Here is a 16544-nt window from a genome sequence, read left to right on the forward strand (position 1 = left end):
AAGAAGTAAGTAAGTTTCCCTTTCGGAAACTACAGTTGTCCGAGGACCACACAATGTTTTTGCATGTTGTCTTCTACTTATTATTGATGGTGCACACTTAACATTTTTGTACATACTTAGCCTTTTCATGATTTTTAATATATTTCTGTGGGTTTAGTGTCAAATGAGATAGTTGAAAATGAGAGTAAGGAGAGGGGTTAAGTTTGAAAAAGTCATAAGAGGATTTAGATCATTAAATATACATTACTTCTAACTATTACTGTTTTGAGTTTACCTTTTAAAAGGACATTATATTAGGTAAAGATTTTGGGTTTAGGACACTAAACCCAAAATTTAGGCCTTCGAACTTGAATGTCAATATAGGTAGATAGGAATAACCTTTAGGTAGATAGGTAATTCATCACAGCTGATGTTATCTACTTTAACGTTTGTCGAATGAAGACTGCATTGTAAAGCATTTGAAAGGAAGCACTGACGTCAACATTCTTAACTGCATTATCAGAGACACAACACAACTATTCATAATATTGAGGGGAGACATGAATCAGTATTTGGGCATGGAGATTCATTCTTAACTTTAGTGTCAAATATTCTAAATGCAAGGTCCTCAGGGTCAATCATGTGGGAAACAGTCAAAAGCTCCGGGAATGGTTAAATAAGTGGACCTTGCGTTTGGAATATTGATCCCAGACATGAATCTGCTAATGATTTGAAGGTCAGCAGTGACATAAAACGGGATATAATAGGCTAAAACATGTGAAAACTCAAATAGACACAAAAATTCCTTTAAAGCACAGTCAATAGGTTTTTGATCACAATTAACTGCTATATTCACATATGTAGTTTGACTTACAAATGAAAATAAGTGGGTTGTGTGTTCCTCAGGTTATCATGTAGGCCTAACAGGCCTGTTTCACTCATATTTACAGACATTGTTTACGTGTACATTCAGTGTTACTTGACAAGAGACCATGTGTGTATCTATGTGCTCTTTCGAATGAGTTGATTGACTGATTGCATTTCCTTCCTCATAAAACATTTGCAGAGCTGATTTTGAAGTGTTTAAGATCCTGCATTCTTTACAGTCATGTTTACAAGATGGCAGTCCTCTTCGTCCCTGCCTTTGTCGATGTGTTACATATACGTATCCTGGCATGTTACCGGCACCTGTAGATCAGCCAAGTCTGCGAAGCTGCTGGACCGAGAGGGGATGAAATGTGCTATAAGATGGGACTTAAAGACCTCATGCAGATGAACTGAAATTTCTTACCCTGTTTCTCATTTGCAGGTATTTTTCTGAAAGATTCTCAGCAGCACTGATGTTGGCAACTTATGCATGAGATGTGCGGGTCTGCTGCTCCTTTACATGAGCGGCCAAACACAATATTATATCAACATTTAACACTCAACTGAGGATCCCCACACCATTGATGGTGAAACACCAACATTTGCCCGTCTAGTTTTCCATTACTGATTTATTTACTTTTTTTACATGGTCAAATCCATTTCAGTATGTATCATGGGTAACTTCCCGTCCGAAGTCTGGTGAGGGCCGTACCCTGAGCGGTCTCTCCGGAAGTCTGAAGTAAGTCCAATTGAGGCCTCTTGTGTCCTTGAAGAAATGTGGATTTTGTACAGCCCTCAGCACTCATGGACTTCCCGGAATGTGCTGTTAAGTCCTCGAGTCTGCAGGTTTGGTGAAGTCCAGACATTGGGATCCATCCCTACTCCTAGGACAACGTCTCCACAGCGCTACTAGAGGTCAGCAACGCCACAGGGAGCCTTTAACAGTGTCGGAAAACATGAATAACTTAGATGTCTACAGTGTCAGTCCATATTTATAAAGACCCGTCAATCAATGGTGATGTGACCTTTTTTGTTTGTTTGTTTACATTTTAAGCACAGATTGTGTCCTTAAATGACACTGGACTACATGCTCAGATTACCATGTACCTAACTGTAAAGTCTTACTGTGCACTTTCATTGCCTAGGACCATGAATATCACTCTCGGGGACGCAGCAACGTGGCCGCACAGATAATTTGTGTAAAAAAAAATTCAATATCATAATGAAAGAGTGAAAGGGCCGTAGAGCTGTGCATTGATGAAACCACCAAAGATGTTTGTGTGACATGTCGCGTGAGTGCGCCCTACGGGTGTATTTACGGTAAATCCAGTGGGAGGTGTTTTTCCATCGGCAGCCTCCTGCACAGCTCTTGAAGCCAAAACTCATGTCGCGCCACTAATGGAGGCCAGCACCAAGGCTATGTTTCACACGCACCTGTCCTCTATCATGGAGAAACTGGTGGTTTCCGCCGTGGCAGAGATCGACCAGCTGCTGTGCGAGTACTGCGCCGTCCTGCGTGTGGAGCTGAGCGGGGAGAAGCGACAGGATCCCGTTGACGGCCTCATGCGAGGCCCCCGGGACGGTAAGATGTGTGTAGGCTGCCGAGGATGCGGACACGGGCCTATGAATGATAGCCACCGTGCCCCCCACAGCGCAGCTCAAAAGTCCGCAGAAACGACTACAGGCATGTCTTATTCTGATGCGTCCATGTGTCTGGAGTTCCTCTCAGCTGGAGCTCTGCAGACAGACAGACAGACAGACAGACAGGCTGGCTCTGACACCACCATCTGCACCTGCTCCTAGGTAACTTTAAGGCTGCGTACAGATCAGGCCCACATCAAGTCAGCAAAATTAGTCTCAGCGGTGTTCATTCATTTCAAAGCCCAGGGTGCAGACACGCCGGTTTTTATTGCCAGTACTCTGTGTATTTTAATGACACTGGTGTATCCACTTTGAAGGATGTACTCCACGGGCAACAAACCTTGACCTCACTCAATGTGGGCCTAGGAGCTGCGGGCGAGGTTCGCTGACCCCGTCTCCTCTGTTGGGACTGACAGCTGACAGATTATTTCAAAATGCAGATATTGACTCATTTAGGCATTTATTATGGAATTTATGTATTTCATTATGTATCTGACCGGCATTATAAAAGTTCAGTTTGAATAACACAGCATTCTTTATAAAAAAGCAAGTCTGTGTAACCTGTCAATCCCTCCTGCGAGGCTGCGTTCTGTTTGTAGATGATCATTTAAAATGGGTGGCCTACTTTTTATCGCCCTTTCCTGAACGCATTAAACTTTTGTGCAAAGTATGGGTATCGCATTGGTATCGGCGATACCACCATGGGTTCGCCTGGGATCGGATCGGAAAGGAATTCAGTGGCATCGCAAATCACTAGCAGCATCAAGGACTCTGCTCACACTGTCACTCTGGATTGGGCGTCGTCATTGTGCGCCACGTTGTGAGCGACGCCGAAGACACTTGGGAATCGGATTTGGGCTGTCAGCGCAATTCGATTTTGGTGTGACAGTGTCATTAAAAATCCCCTCCCTATTTGTTGTGGAATGCAGAATTTCATTTACCTAGCATTTGTTTGCCAACTTGTAGGAAAGAACGGAGGAGGACCGCGGCGGCAGTCCGATCAGATGGAGAGCAACGTGCAGCGGAGGAGTGGAGAAGACACCGCAGAGGAGCAGGAGGGGGTGAAGCTCGTTCAGAATATTAAAACCCATTTAGTTTAGGTTAAATAAATATGTCGGGTTTCTGGTCTTATCAGCCACTCAAAGCACTCTTCACTACATGCCATTCTCACACACAGTCAAGCATCTCATTCATACACACACACTCACACATATGGAACGGCTATCTGACACAAGAGGTGATTGAATGAACCACTGACGTAATTATGGAGTGACTTGTATTAACTGACAACCCTGTTATTATAACATGTAACAGATACAGTTCTAATAAGGTCATTTTGGGCTGTGGCACAGTTAAAGCCTTTTGATATGCTGTTTTTTTTTTGTGTGTGTGTCCCAGGGAACTTTAAGGTTGCCAGACTTCAAGTTTGAACCAATTAATATTAAACCTGAGGAAGCTCCGGAAGAACAACCAGAGCTGAAAGGTTAACATACAATTTTATTGCTAAAACAATATTATTGCTAAAACAAAGGTCAATTTTATTGACCTTTGTTTTTCCTCTTCTTTCCACTAGCTCCTCCTGGACACTCACCCACTTGCTCTGAGGTGGGAGCTTCCTCAGCATCCGGATGCAGCTGGACAGAGCTCACAGATCTGCAGTGAATCTCCAGAGGTCAGTGAAGGTCTGCGCACAGACTACGAGCAGTCTGTGGAAAGTGAGCACCTGTTCAGTTTTTCTCCAATCGGAGGCCGTCTAACTGACGTGGGGTTTCATATTAAAAGAGAGGCAGGAAGCCCAGGCCTCTACACCCCAGGTGAGAACATAGATCAGGGTTTTGAGCACCAGATGTACACTGACTCTGGAGCATTCCCTCTGGGCAGCACTCTGCCTGACACTCCAGCGCTCACATGTTACAGCAGCTCCCTTCCATCAGAAAACCAGCAAACATCAAGAACACTGGACATCCGTGATTTATCCTTACATGGGCAGCACACTGCAGATGGTGACACATCCAGGTACCAAGGAAACCAGTTTGAAAGTGGAGGTAGAAGCAGTGATATTGCAGCTTTCCGGGCCAGTCGAGCAACCGGACGTTCCAAGTACATGTGTGACTACTGTGGGAAGGGTTTCCCTTTCCTGAGCATGATGAAAGGCCACAGGCTCTCGCACACAGGGGAGAGGACTCAGGTCTGCGGACAGTGTGGCATGAGCTTTATCAGACGGAGTCACCTGAGGCGCCATGAGCTGCTGCATTCGGGCGTCAGGCCATTTACCTGCCAGATCTGTGGACGCAAGTTTTCTCGCAGTGCCCACCTCAACACACACATGAAGACGCACTGCAGGTGAACAGGAGAGATCTCTGTGCTTACAAGCGGCTAATGGCATCAGAGTGTATACATCATCATGCCTTTGTGGAGGACAGGCTCTGCTTTTTTTTCTTTTTCTTTTTTTTAACTCTTTGTGCCTGTTGTTAATCTACATTTTAAAAGGTTTATATACAGTGGCTGCAGAAAGTACTCAGACCTGGTGGACTCCAGTCAAGTTCTAGACACATCTCAAGGATACTTGACGTAAATAGGATGCACCTGACCACAGTTTGGAGTGCCACAGCAAAGAGTCTCAAAACTACAGATAAAAAAAACTATATATAAGTAGTTACATTTATTAAGTAGAAACAAATCGGAAATACAATGACAAAATCAATGCTAATGTTGCCCTGTGTCTGCCGCTCTCATGTGTAAACAGTTAACTGCTTGCTAACACTTTAGCAAAATTTTGTGTGCCGTGGTTGTGTGTGTGTGTGTGTGTGTCAGCTTTTTTGGAGTTCTCCTCATCCGTAGTGACCAAAAATCAATAAATACAGCTTTAAAGGAATAATTTGATACTTTGAAAAATACAGTCATTATCTTGGCGAGACTCAGATGAGAAGATTGAAGCCGCTCATGTCTGTATGCTGAATATGAAGCTAAAGCTAGCAGATGGTACGCTTATCTTTGGAAATAGCTAGGCTAGCTGTTTCCCCCTGTTTACAGTCTCTGTGCTAAGCTAAGCTAACTGGCTGCTAGCAGTAGCTTCATATTTGGCATTGGAGATGAGAGTGGTATCTATCTTCTCATCTAGCGGTTAACTCTTGGCCCGAAAGTGAATAAGTATATTTCTGAAAATGTTGGACTATATAAGCAAGAAAAGATATAGTGGTAGTTAAAGCTGCATTGCTCGATAAGTGGCCACTAGGGGGCAGAGGAACTGCATAACAAGCTGTCCTTCACAGCCAAATAAGGTTGTTTTTGCTAACATGTTAGCCAACGGTTGCCTTCACATTCAGCAGACACGGAGCAACAGCATCATTTGGTGTAGTGTTCCGGCCCGCTTGATTAATGTAAGTCCAAGATTCACTCTCTTTTTAAGCTTTATTCTGAAAAATATTTGGGCCCTTATCTTGCTAGTTGTTTCATTTTAATCATCCACCAGCTAGCTTAATATGCTGCTAACTTTGTCCGTCGGCCGTTTGGTGCCCGGCAGGCAGTAGCACTGTGGGTATATCCGAGTGTTCTCATCAGCGGCTGCCTGCTGGTGTTGAATATGGAGACGAAAGGAGTGGGTGATCTTAAAACAAACATGAAAACTAGAACAATGAGTTAAATGAGGCTGACCCGCTCCGTGGAGGTAGCTTGAGAGTTAGATGATTACTCTCTGTAGCGGAGGGAGTAATCATCTGTCTCTGTGAGCAACCTCTTTCACAACACTCATGGTTATTTGATTCAGTGTTAATATAAAAATACTGATTTATGGAGCTATAGATTATAACTTGTATGTGCCTGTGTGTTAAAGAGAACAATTATAGGCAGGTGTCTGCTGATTCAGCAGTGAATATGTGCTTATGCACTGTGTAAACCAAATCAGTTATTTTATACTAAATTACAGGACATGTACCACGATCCACTAATGAACATAAAAACAAGAATGAAAAATAATACCTATAAATCATGTTTTATAACAGAGAAGATTTTTTTATAAGAGATTTGACTTTCTCCAGTGTATCAGAAAATATCGAGTAGGTTTTCCATTAAATAAAGTTAAAAGTTGAACACCGCAACCGCATTGCCCCTTATTTTTTCTTCTTTTATCCACCACTGCCCTCTTTATCCATAGACTGCATTTATGCCATGGTGACTGCCGGTTCTCCTGGTTAGTGGCAGAGGTGGACGTGCAATTCCTACGCTGAGTCAGTTCAGAGTCTGAGCGGACTAAGCTATATACTGTATGAGGGCCTGCAGAGGACAGTGGAGAGCTGAGGGCGGGCTGCATTGTACAAGCAGTGGGAGTACATACAGGCCGTTTGCACGCAAGTTCACCAGGCGATTCCATTAATGAGCGTTTTTAGAAACAGAGCTAAATGAGCCGTGTGGGCCATTCTCTTATTAGATGATAAATGTGTTTTCACAACAGACTCATTGTTTTTTTACACACACACACGCACACACACACACACTTATTTGCACGTGAATAGGTCCATTCAAAAAAATATGAGAGTGACCTCAAAAAAGAAAAAATCCCAGCCATAATGACTGCAGAGTCTCTGATACCATCATCAATATAAAGACACTAAATCTGAAGCATGAAAGCTGAAAATCATTGCATTATTATATTTTTGCAGGTCGTACCATGTCTTTGGATCTCATTAGTGAGTTTGTGTTGTATTTATTCTGCAGTATAGATTATCTCCAGTTTCAGGGACTGAATGGATGAATGACACACGCCGTTTGACTCATGCAGGCTAAATGATAGAAAATCCGTAACATAAGCCTATAATTCACAAGTAAGCTGTTAATGAGAATTACTGCGTATGTACGAGAGACCCATATGTTAATGTGGACTCCCGCCCTGTGTCCACCTGTCGCGATTACACCTGGGTCCCCTGACGGACGGGCAGAGAGAGCGAGCGAGGCGCAGCTCTCTGCACGGACAAACTGCGGGCCGGTGCGAGGCGCGGCACTGTCCTCCAGAGTCCCCTGCCCGGGAGGACTCCGGTGTTTGGATCCCCCCGGAAAAGATACACGTCGCAACAGCGTTTCGCGTGCGAAGGGGGGCCACGGCAGGTGTCGCGGGGATGGAGCGTGGTGTTTGGTAGGGAAGGACTGAGGTGAGCTCGCCCGACTCCGCGGCGCTGTATCTCGGCGCCTGCAGGCACGGCTGTGATGTCGAGCGTCCACTCGTGTGGTGTTGAGCAGCGAAGGCGGATGAAGCAGGCGAGGGGTCGAGTCGGTGGTGGTGGTTCTGCGTCCGCGCTGTGCCATGTGTGATTACGCGTGGATTATCTGAGTTGATCGGGATTACGGGGGGATAACTGCCGCACTGTCTGCCATGTTCACTGTCCCCATGATGTAGTTCAGCATGAGACACAGAGAAAAGATCTGGGGCATCTGACGGTTCAGTGTATCTAAAGTTTAAAGGGGAGAGTGTGAAGTATATACGGTCCTTTATTGAACTACCAAAATATTTTAGGCAAAATGTACATAAAGTATCAAAAATAAAAGTATTTATAATTCAAGAATGGTCCCTTTCAGAGGTTTTTTATTAGCTTTATATTATTATTATTATTATTTAATATTATGATTATTATTATTATTATGATTGGTTAAATTATAAGATTATTTTTACTAATGCATTAATATGTTAGCAGCATTTTGATGTTATAGTTGGTCGGTTTGAAGCTGCTAATTTTAAAATGTTTATATACCAGGGCGTAGTTTAATGTGATTTTTTTTTTAAGTGGAGAAAAAAGTGCAATACTTCCCTCTAAGTACCTCAAAATTTAAGTACAATACTTGAATAGATGTACTTAGTTACTTTCCACTACTGCAGACACAAGTAGGTCCGTTGATTTGATACAAATTATTTAGACTAAAGGTCCCAGCTGACACTTTTTAGGGTTGAATTGTTAAAACTGAATCAGTGACTGGGCTCTCATATCCCAGTATTGTCCACATGGCTTGTAAGAAATGTCAAGGACTTATTCAAGCTTCGTGGTTTGAATCATCTTCACACTATGAAACCCATAAAAACTACATTTTTTACGCCACCAAACAAAGCCAGTGCAGTATTTACCACTGATCATTCTTTAAACAATTCTTTAGAAACACAGTAAAATGGATGTACAAAATGAGACTTGTAGGGTATGAATTGATTGAAATGGTTGATCGTACAGTATGTCTTTAATCCATTTAAACTGTTACAAGGATGCTGCTCACGTCTGTCATGTTGTACTGTTTGGGCTATAATGCAAAGTTGGAAAAGAAGTTAATATCTCCCCCACATCTGTTCTGTATTTGTTCTGTATCCCAGAAACATTAATCCAGCGGAGACCTGTATTCCTCTGAATGAGCCGAAGGGAAGCTTCAGAAACTGAATTTGTTAAAGCAGGAATTTTAGGAAGAGAAAATCCACAGCGAAGAAGAGAGACTGTCTCAGAGGAAGAAACTCTTAGTGGAAGATAACATTTGACCTTTCAGAGACCTGGAGAGAGGAAGTGAAGCATGCAGGGGTACGAGGTTGGTACAAGGCTGCTCTACCGGCTTACTCTGGCCTCGGGGGTGCTGGAGTGTCTGTGCTTTGCCGGTGTGGTGTTCGGTTATGCCTCTCTGGTGTTTGTGCTGAAGGAGGATGGATACTTCAGTCAGCTGTGTGACAGTGTCCCAGGCACCAACGGCACGCTGACCAGTACCGGTGAGTGACTCTGGTGTTAAAGTTTCGGAGGTGATCATTCAAGTGTCCCGGCTGGGTAAAGCTCAGATGGACATCAGTCTGTTTTTTTTTTTAACAAAGTGCCCAACATTGGTACGGAACAAAATAGAGTATATTTCCTGGAGAAAGTAAGTGAGCTAGATGACAGCAGTTGGCATCTTTTTTTTTAATCTATCAATGATTAAAGAGAAAGAATACATAATGTTAACAAAATAAGGGCACGTATACTGTATCTTTAAATTGAAGCAAAACAGTAAAAATACTATCAAGTAAAGCTGCATTAATTTAATAATTGACTTTTTGACCTCTTAGGGGCAGAAAAACACCGAAGTACACTAACAGGCCCAACCCTGTCATACTGTAACCTTTGCAGTTGTTGTTGTGACACTCAGCAGAAACAGAGCAACATTTTCTTGACACCAGGCGAATCTAATTCCAACATTCATTCTGCTTTTAGCTCTGTTTTGGTGTTGACGATCTTCACCAGCTAGACATTATTTTTGTCTGTCTGCCAAACCCAAAACAATGAGCTAAAAGAGGCTAAATAGTTCTGCAGAACTGAGTTTTTTTGATAAATCTCTGTGGGTTTGTCACTATGAGCATCTCATTTCACATTACATAGACCCATTTGATTAATTGTTAAGATTAATTTTGAATAATGCAGTTTCAAATGAACATATACGATAAAGAGCATGTGTTGCAGAATACAATTTTTAAAACTAAGTCTTTGATGTTTAACATTTAAAACAACAATACCTCTGCTAGAATACTATATCATACCATGGGTGTCCTCTCAAAAAATTGCACTCTACATATACGAACTAGTCTCCTCCACTTGTAAAGGAGCATACAGAGCACAGCCTGTAATTTTCTAGCTGGAGGAAAACCACGTCTTTGCATGCCACTGAACAGTATGGAGAGTATAAAGACAGGACATTCGTGGGTGACTGAACACACAACACTAGCTACTGTGGTGATGCTCTCATGAGGTGGGGTCTGATTTGCACTGCATTTTTCTTCTGTTTTTTTTTTTTCTGTCTCTCTATCGCAGACTGCAGTAGACAGGATGAGAAGTTCTCTCTGGTCTTCACCGTTGCCTCGTTCCTCATCAACTTCTTGAATCTCTTCTATGGCTACCTGTTTGATCGATTTGGCACCATGGTGACCAGGCTGCTGGGAATGTGAGTTCATGTCATTTGTCTTTCTTCAACCAAAAAAAAAAAAAAAAAAACACTCCAGAGGTTGCAGTCCAAGATCCCAAATGCATGGATTTTTGTAGTGTCAAGGACATATTAGTTCATTGACAAATGTACCCTAGCTTTTAAATCATGTATTCTTTACCAGTAGGTGAAGAGCCTTTAGTCAGACATCCTCAGACAGCATACTGAGATAAATGGTTAGGAGTTTTAGGGCATTACTTTGGCCTTCAATTCAGCAGAGAAAGCAAGAGGCTAACAAATTGAAACAAGTTATTATTCAAACCCTGTGACCCCTATGGTACATTTCACAAAGAACACATGCCTGCACATATCTACAAGTATGTTTGTGTTGGAAACCCATAACTGTATCACCTGTTTTATTGTGGTATCACACATGGGACCAATATAAAATTGCCTGTTATTGTGTCTTTTTACAGGTAAGGTGCAGGTAAGGAATTTTGATTTCTGAAGCTTTTATGTTATACATTGTCAATTGAGGTTACTTATGTCTTGCTCACAGTGCACATGAATTCATATCTTTAGGTCATGTGACATTGGTTATCAGGTTAAAGAGCCCACCCACAACATACCCTAAGACAGAGTGTGTGTGTTTTTTTTTTAAATAGGATAACTTGCTTACTAATTTGAAATAACCACAATAAATTCAATAAAAGCAAATGTTCTGTTCATACAATCCATTATAGTTACTGCCAGCTGATGTTAGCTCTGTCTGCCAAGATATTTACCAGAACCTGTGGCGACTACAAACATTCATGGTGTATTTACTATAGATTCTTATTTACCATTGTGTTTTTTTATGCGAAGACGCTTTAAAAAGCTTTATACTGTGTGTGTGTGTGTGTGTGTGTGTGTGTGTGTGTGTGTGTGTGTGTGTGTGTGTGTGTGTGTGTGTTTTGGTGGATAAATGAGAGAAATACTAACATGGCTGCCATAAATTCAGTCGTATGTCTCTCTCCAGATGTTTGTACACTACTGGATCCCTTCTGGTGGCCTTTTCCAGTGCAGGTTAGTACACAAGCACACACACAAGCGTACACAACACGCGTCAAATAATACGATCATGTAACCTTTTCTAGCAGTTCACCAAACTTTTTATACATCACCTCATTTTAATGTTAGAAATCATGTAGTTCACAAATGGGAAATGGAGCGTTGAATCGATTCACCTCTCACCTACGCGTCGTTGTACCTGTTTCTAATAGTCATTTCACAGTGTTGTAATATCTTCTAATCCTGTCACATTTTCAAGTGTGTATCGCGGTGCCAACTTTCTACATTTTCCAGAAAGCAGGCTCACACAAACAATTTCAGCCTACCTCATTTTGAGCAAACATTAATCTCCTCCCAGTTAATTGGTTTATATAGTGTGTGAATAAGTGCCATTACTTATGCATGTGGAAACAAGGAACACTGATTTTTAAAAGCAAACTTGACAGCCAAAACAGCTAAATGAAGTTAGCGGGGAAGTTAGCTTGCTTACTAGTTAAATAGCTGTATAGCTAACAAGTCTTGATTCTGACAGCCTCTCTCTCTGGATTCTTCTCCCACTTGTTAAATGAAATGTTTGTCCAGTTATACTTTGAATAATACATTATCTTGGTCCAATTAGTTAGTCTAAAGTGAGTCCAAATGGCTCCTCGTACAGTAAAAACCATGCCAGTTATTACTAGCAACCCGAGTGATTACAGAACATAATTCATGCTTTAATCATATCAAACCCATATTTCATTCTTAATTATCTACTGAAAAATTAATTTCATTTAGCTGTTTGAATCGTTTTCAATGCTGCTACAGGACTAGACAAGTTTCTTTCTAACAGTTTTTTAGCTTTCTTGCTGGAATACACAATAATGATTTAACTGATCGTCAGAGCTTAGACTCTCAGCGCCTCTGCTCTTCCGGCTACCCAGTGACTTCTCTGTGGATCTAGCACTAACCAAGCGAAAGGAAAGGGAAGAAGTTGAAATTTATTTCATAATTACATGATCAGGAAAATAATTTCTGGTCTCGTCTGACAGATAATGAAGTGAGTTGAATTTGTCTTTGCCTGCCCTGTAGCATTTTCAGAGCTGCTTTTTCCCGCCTTGTCCTGCATTGCTGTGGGAGGAATTCTGCTCCTTCTAACTAACATGCAGGTGAGGAATCCACAGCATTCCTCCATACTGTACTTACCTCAGCATAGAAACATACTGTATGTCCTAAATAAAACGGATTGCACAACAGACACTTTTGGACAGCCTATGCATTTTGTATTGATGTTACGGTGTGTGTCTGGAAGGTGGGCAACCTTTTCGCGGTTCACCGCTCCACCGTCATCACCCTCTACAACGGTGCCTTTGACTCCTCCTCAGTTGTGTTCCTCATCATCAAGGTAAAACAGTGAAGCTGTTCATCTGCGTTCTGGCTTTATTTTAAACTGTTCTCTAGATTGATGGTTGTCAAAAAACAATGTTGGACATAATTCAGGGCATTCACATTGCATGATGTAGTAATGCTTGGCTTTAACTGTTGTCTGTTCTGTTGCACAGTGGGATAATCTCTGTCAACTACTGCATATGGATGGTGGATTCTTTGCTTTAGAGAGTTAGCCAGCTTGCCGTAGTGGCAGACACTATTAGTCACATTGAAAAATAAAACATTTTACCTACAGCTAGAGAGAACAAAAAAAACAACAATTGTTTTTTGTCATGTTTGCAGCAAAAAAATGTGAAATTTGGTCCTTTTTATCAATTCCACTTTAACTTGTGGTTTGAAATGCAATTGAAATACACCATAAGAGGTCATGGTGCTCTGTGCCTGTTCGACATACATGTGTATTTTTATTAGCACTAAGGAACATACAAATCAACTGCTAGAAAATTGTTATTATCTATTTTCTTGAGGTTTAACCAAATTGTTTTTTCTTCTGCTTTCCAGGTTCTGTATGAACAGGGAGTCTGTCTCCGCTCCTCCTTCCTTGTTTTGTCCTTCTGCAGCATCGTACACCTGTTGAGGACCTTCCTGCTTATGCCCACAGCCCACATCCCGTACCCTCTGCCACAACACTACACCTACGGGTGAGAGTATGACATAAACTTTGGAGCAGCTATTTTGCCTGAGGTTGCGTAGATCATCCTCATGGATGAGACATGACGTATACATCCACTTTTTCTGACGCTCAGACTGAATCGTGGGAAGGCCAACACTTACAATGTGGAGCAGTTTGATAGGATGAGGGACGGCACGATGACAGCGTCACAGGAGTCCAGTGCGAGGGACAACTCACCACCAGCACCTAAGGAAGGGACAGAGGCCCAAGACTCTGCAAAAGGTACTTATCCTCATTGTTTTCATCTTCTCCTCAACATCCACAATGTCAGGTGTGTAGACCATGTTTTTCAACAGCCAAAACTAAAAATATCTTCTTTACATGTGCCAATGCAGAAAACAACTAGAGAAACAACTAAAAATGCCCACTAACGCTGATCTTCCTCAGTATTTTTTGCCTAATCTCCACTGTTTTCCACTCTGATCACACACACACACACACACACACACACACACACACACACACACACACACACACACACACACACACACAGACACACTTTGTAGTAGCAAGCAGTCTTCATCTATTTTTTGTTATAGCAATGGGATGCAATGTAGTATTAGCTGCTAGAGTTTTGGATCTTCTCTACAATCATTTGACCAGAAAACACTTATCATTATGATGGTTATTCAGCACGATCTTTTTGGACAATTTAAGAGTCATTTATTTTGCTTAGTTTGGAGCTGTTAAAAGATGAACACAGTAATTTCTGGAAGAACTGATCACTGAACTGTTCCTTTAACCCAGTGCTGAGCAGATAAACTAAACACAGGCCAAAATGTGCTTGAAATGTCACAATTAGATTTTAATAAATGTAACATAACACAGGCTTCCTATGAATTTTCCTGTGTTTAGCGGCAAGTTTCCAAAGCTGTGTGTGGTCTTGGTTCTTCCTGTGGCACCTGCTGTGGTTGTCCATCATGCAGCTGAGACATTATCTCTTCATTGGCACACTCAACCCCATGCTCCACCGCCATGGCTAACAACAGCCCCAACCTGGGTAACTGATTATAATATTCACTGACCCTCCTTTACCACATATATTAACTGCCTGTGATTTAAAGCTCACTCCTTGTTCTCTCATTGGCCTTTTTCATTCTCTCCTCTCCTTATCACCACCCAACACCAACTCCTGTCTTCTTCTATGCCTCTCTCTGTGGCTATTTCCTTCCCACTGTATCTCCCTCAGTAAGCCACTACACAAATGCTTTTGCCGTGACCCAGCTGTGTGGAGTGCTGTTTGCTCCCTGGAACGGCCTCATCATGGACAGACACAAGGGGAAGCCTCTGGCTCCTGGTAAATCAGTGACTGGTGTTATAACTACATGTCTGTGTGTCTGTGTGTGTGCAACAGACCAGCTTTACTTATTTCTTCTTAACTCTTTTCCCTCCTGTAGGAGAAACAGAGCAGGAGGCGGACCTGCGCTCCTCCTCTCTGTCTCTGTTCCTGACCTCCCTGCAGTGCCTGCTCTTCTCTGTGTGCGCCTCCGTTCCTCTCCTCCCCCTGCAGTATCTCACCTTTCTTCTACAAGTGCTCAATCGCTCCTTCCTCTATGGCGGAAATGCAGCCTTCATTAGCATCGCGTGAGCAGCTATCACATACACTAACAGGGTGGACAGAATAAAAGGACCACTTTAAAACGCAGTAGTCCTGCAGAAAACACCAACTTGGTTAAGGCCACAATGTTTGTTTCTTTTATGACAGTGACATGCTCGATGGTCATTTCTCTGTATGATGTGTTGTTGAAAAAAGATAATTTAACGTCTTTCAGTCAGAGTAAAGTCTGCCTGTAAACACTGTTCATCTTTGCAAATGATATTTTCTTATGTTTAGCTATGTCAACATGATTTTCAAAGTATTATTATTAATTTTGCAGTGTTTTTAGCTGTTGCAGTCCTGGCAGCGACTGTCACATATCTTTGCACTTCTGTACGGTGCATTGTTGCTTTAAAACTCATTTATATGGTGAAATTGAAATTATTACACCAGTTACACATCAAATATTGAAGAGTGCAGAGTTCGTGCGAGAAGGAATATAGGATGAAGACCATTCATAAAGCATCCTACAGATCAGCTAACAACAAAATCTGTGAACAGTCACAATGTTTGCCTACTTTTCTATCCTGGCATCCCTATCCTCTATGAAGATGGAAGTGCTGAGGGACCTGACTCAGCGAATTCAAAGGTTCACTAAATGAACTACTCTATGTTTCACTGCTGTGATATTGGTGCCATCATACACGCTGGAATGCCACTGGAAGTGCGACACATACAGTAGGTGCCAGACACATCCCAAGTTACAGACGTACCTGTGAAAATGACACGTCTTCTCCCTCAGTTTCCCAGCCTGTCACTTTGGGAAGCTGTACGGCCTGATGATGTCCATGTCTGCTGTCGTCTCTCTGCTGCAGTACCCCTGCTTCGCCCTCGTCAAAGGAGCTCTGGGTGGTGACCCCTTTTTTGTAAGTGCTCAAGAAAGTTTAAGACGTAGTTTTGCAGAAGAAAGAGCGGTTGATGTCAAAACAAGCTGTACAAAGCTGATATTTAGAGCACACATGTAGGCAAGAATACATTTTGGGGAGCAGTTTGTGCCACTTTAGTGGTCAGAGGATTCATTTCAAAATGAAATGTAGGTCCGCATATAAAATCAAACAGACAAGAGTAGTGTGATATTGTAACTGGCATCAGGTAATGAATGATGTTTTCATGTGTTCCAGGTGGACATTACTCTGACCCTCCTCACTCTGGTGGTGTTTATCCATCCCGTCTGCGTCTTCATCCACTGTAGGAAACTAGCCCACCACAGGGAAGACAACGGCCAGACTGAAGCCACTAGTGCCACCAAGCTGGCTGAGGCCAAGCTATAGAGGGATAATAATGCAAATGTTTTAGTCTCTGTCTAGAGGTGTTGCTTCCCAGGTTGTAAAACACTTTTCTGTCTGTTCCTGATCATTGTTTTTCACTAGAAAATAAAGATTGTAATTGTAATAACTTTTGTTTTTT

At 42.1% G+C, this 16544-nt stretch overlaps 1 protein-coding gene across 1 annotated transcript; it reads left to right on the forward strand.

Annotated features, from left to right (window-relative positions):
- Positions 1-7438: 7438 nt before the first annotated feature.
- Positions 7439-16472, forward strand: slc43a3a (solute carrier family 43 member 3a). Its single transcript, XM_040146694.1, is given in 14 exon segments — positions 7439-7631; positions 8834-9214; positions 10284-10413; positions 11411-11457; positions 12511-12587; positions 12731-12823; positions 13369-13508; positions 13614-13762; positions 14396-14514; positions 14516-14540; positions 14730-14837; positions 14938-15124; positions 15880-16003; positions 16259-16472. Coding segments are annotated over 13 exon segments (1539 nt in total). The 5' UTR covers positions 7439-7631; positions 8834-9024; the 3' UTR covers positions 16409-16472.
- Positions 16473-16544: the final 72 nt, after the last annotated feature.

This window comes from Xiphias gladius, chromosome 15 (genome assembly GCF_016859285.1).
Source record: "Xiphias gladius isolate SHS-SW01 ecotype Sanya breed wild chromosome 15, ASM1685928v1, whole genome shotgun sequence".
Lineage (NCBI taxonomy): Eukaryota > Metazoa > Chordata > Actinopteri > Istiophoriformes > Xiphiidae > Xiphias > Xiphias gladius.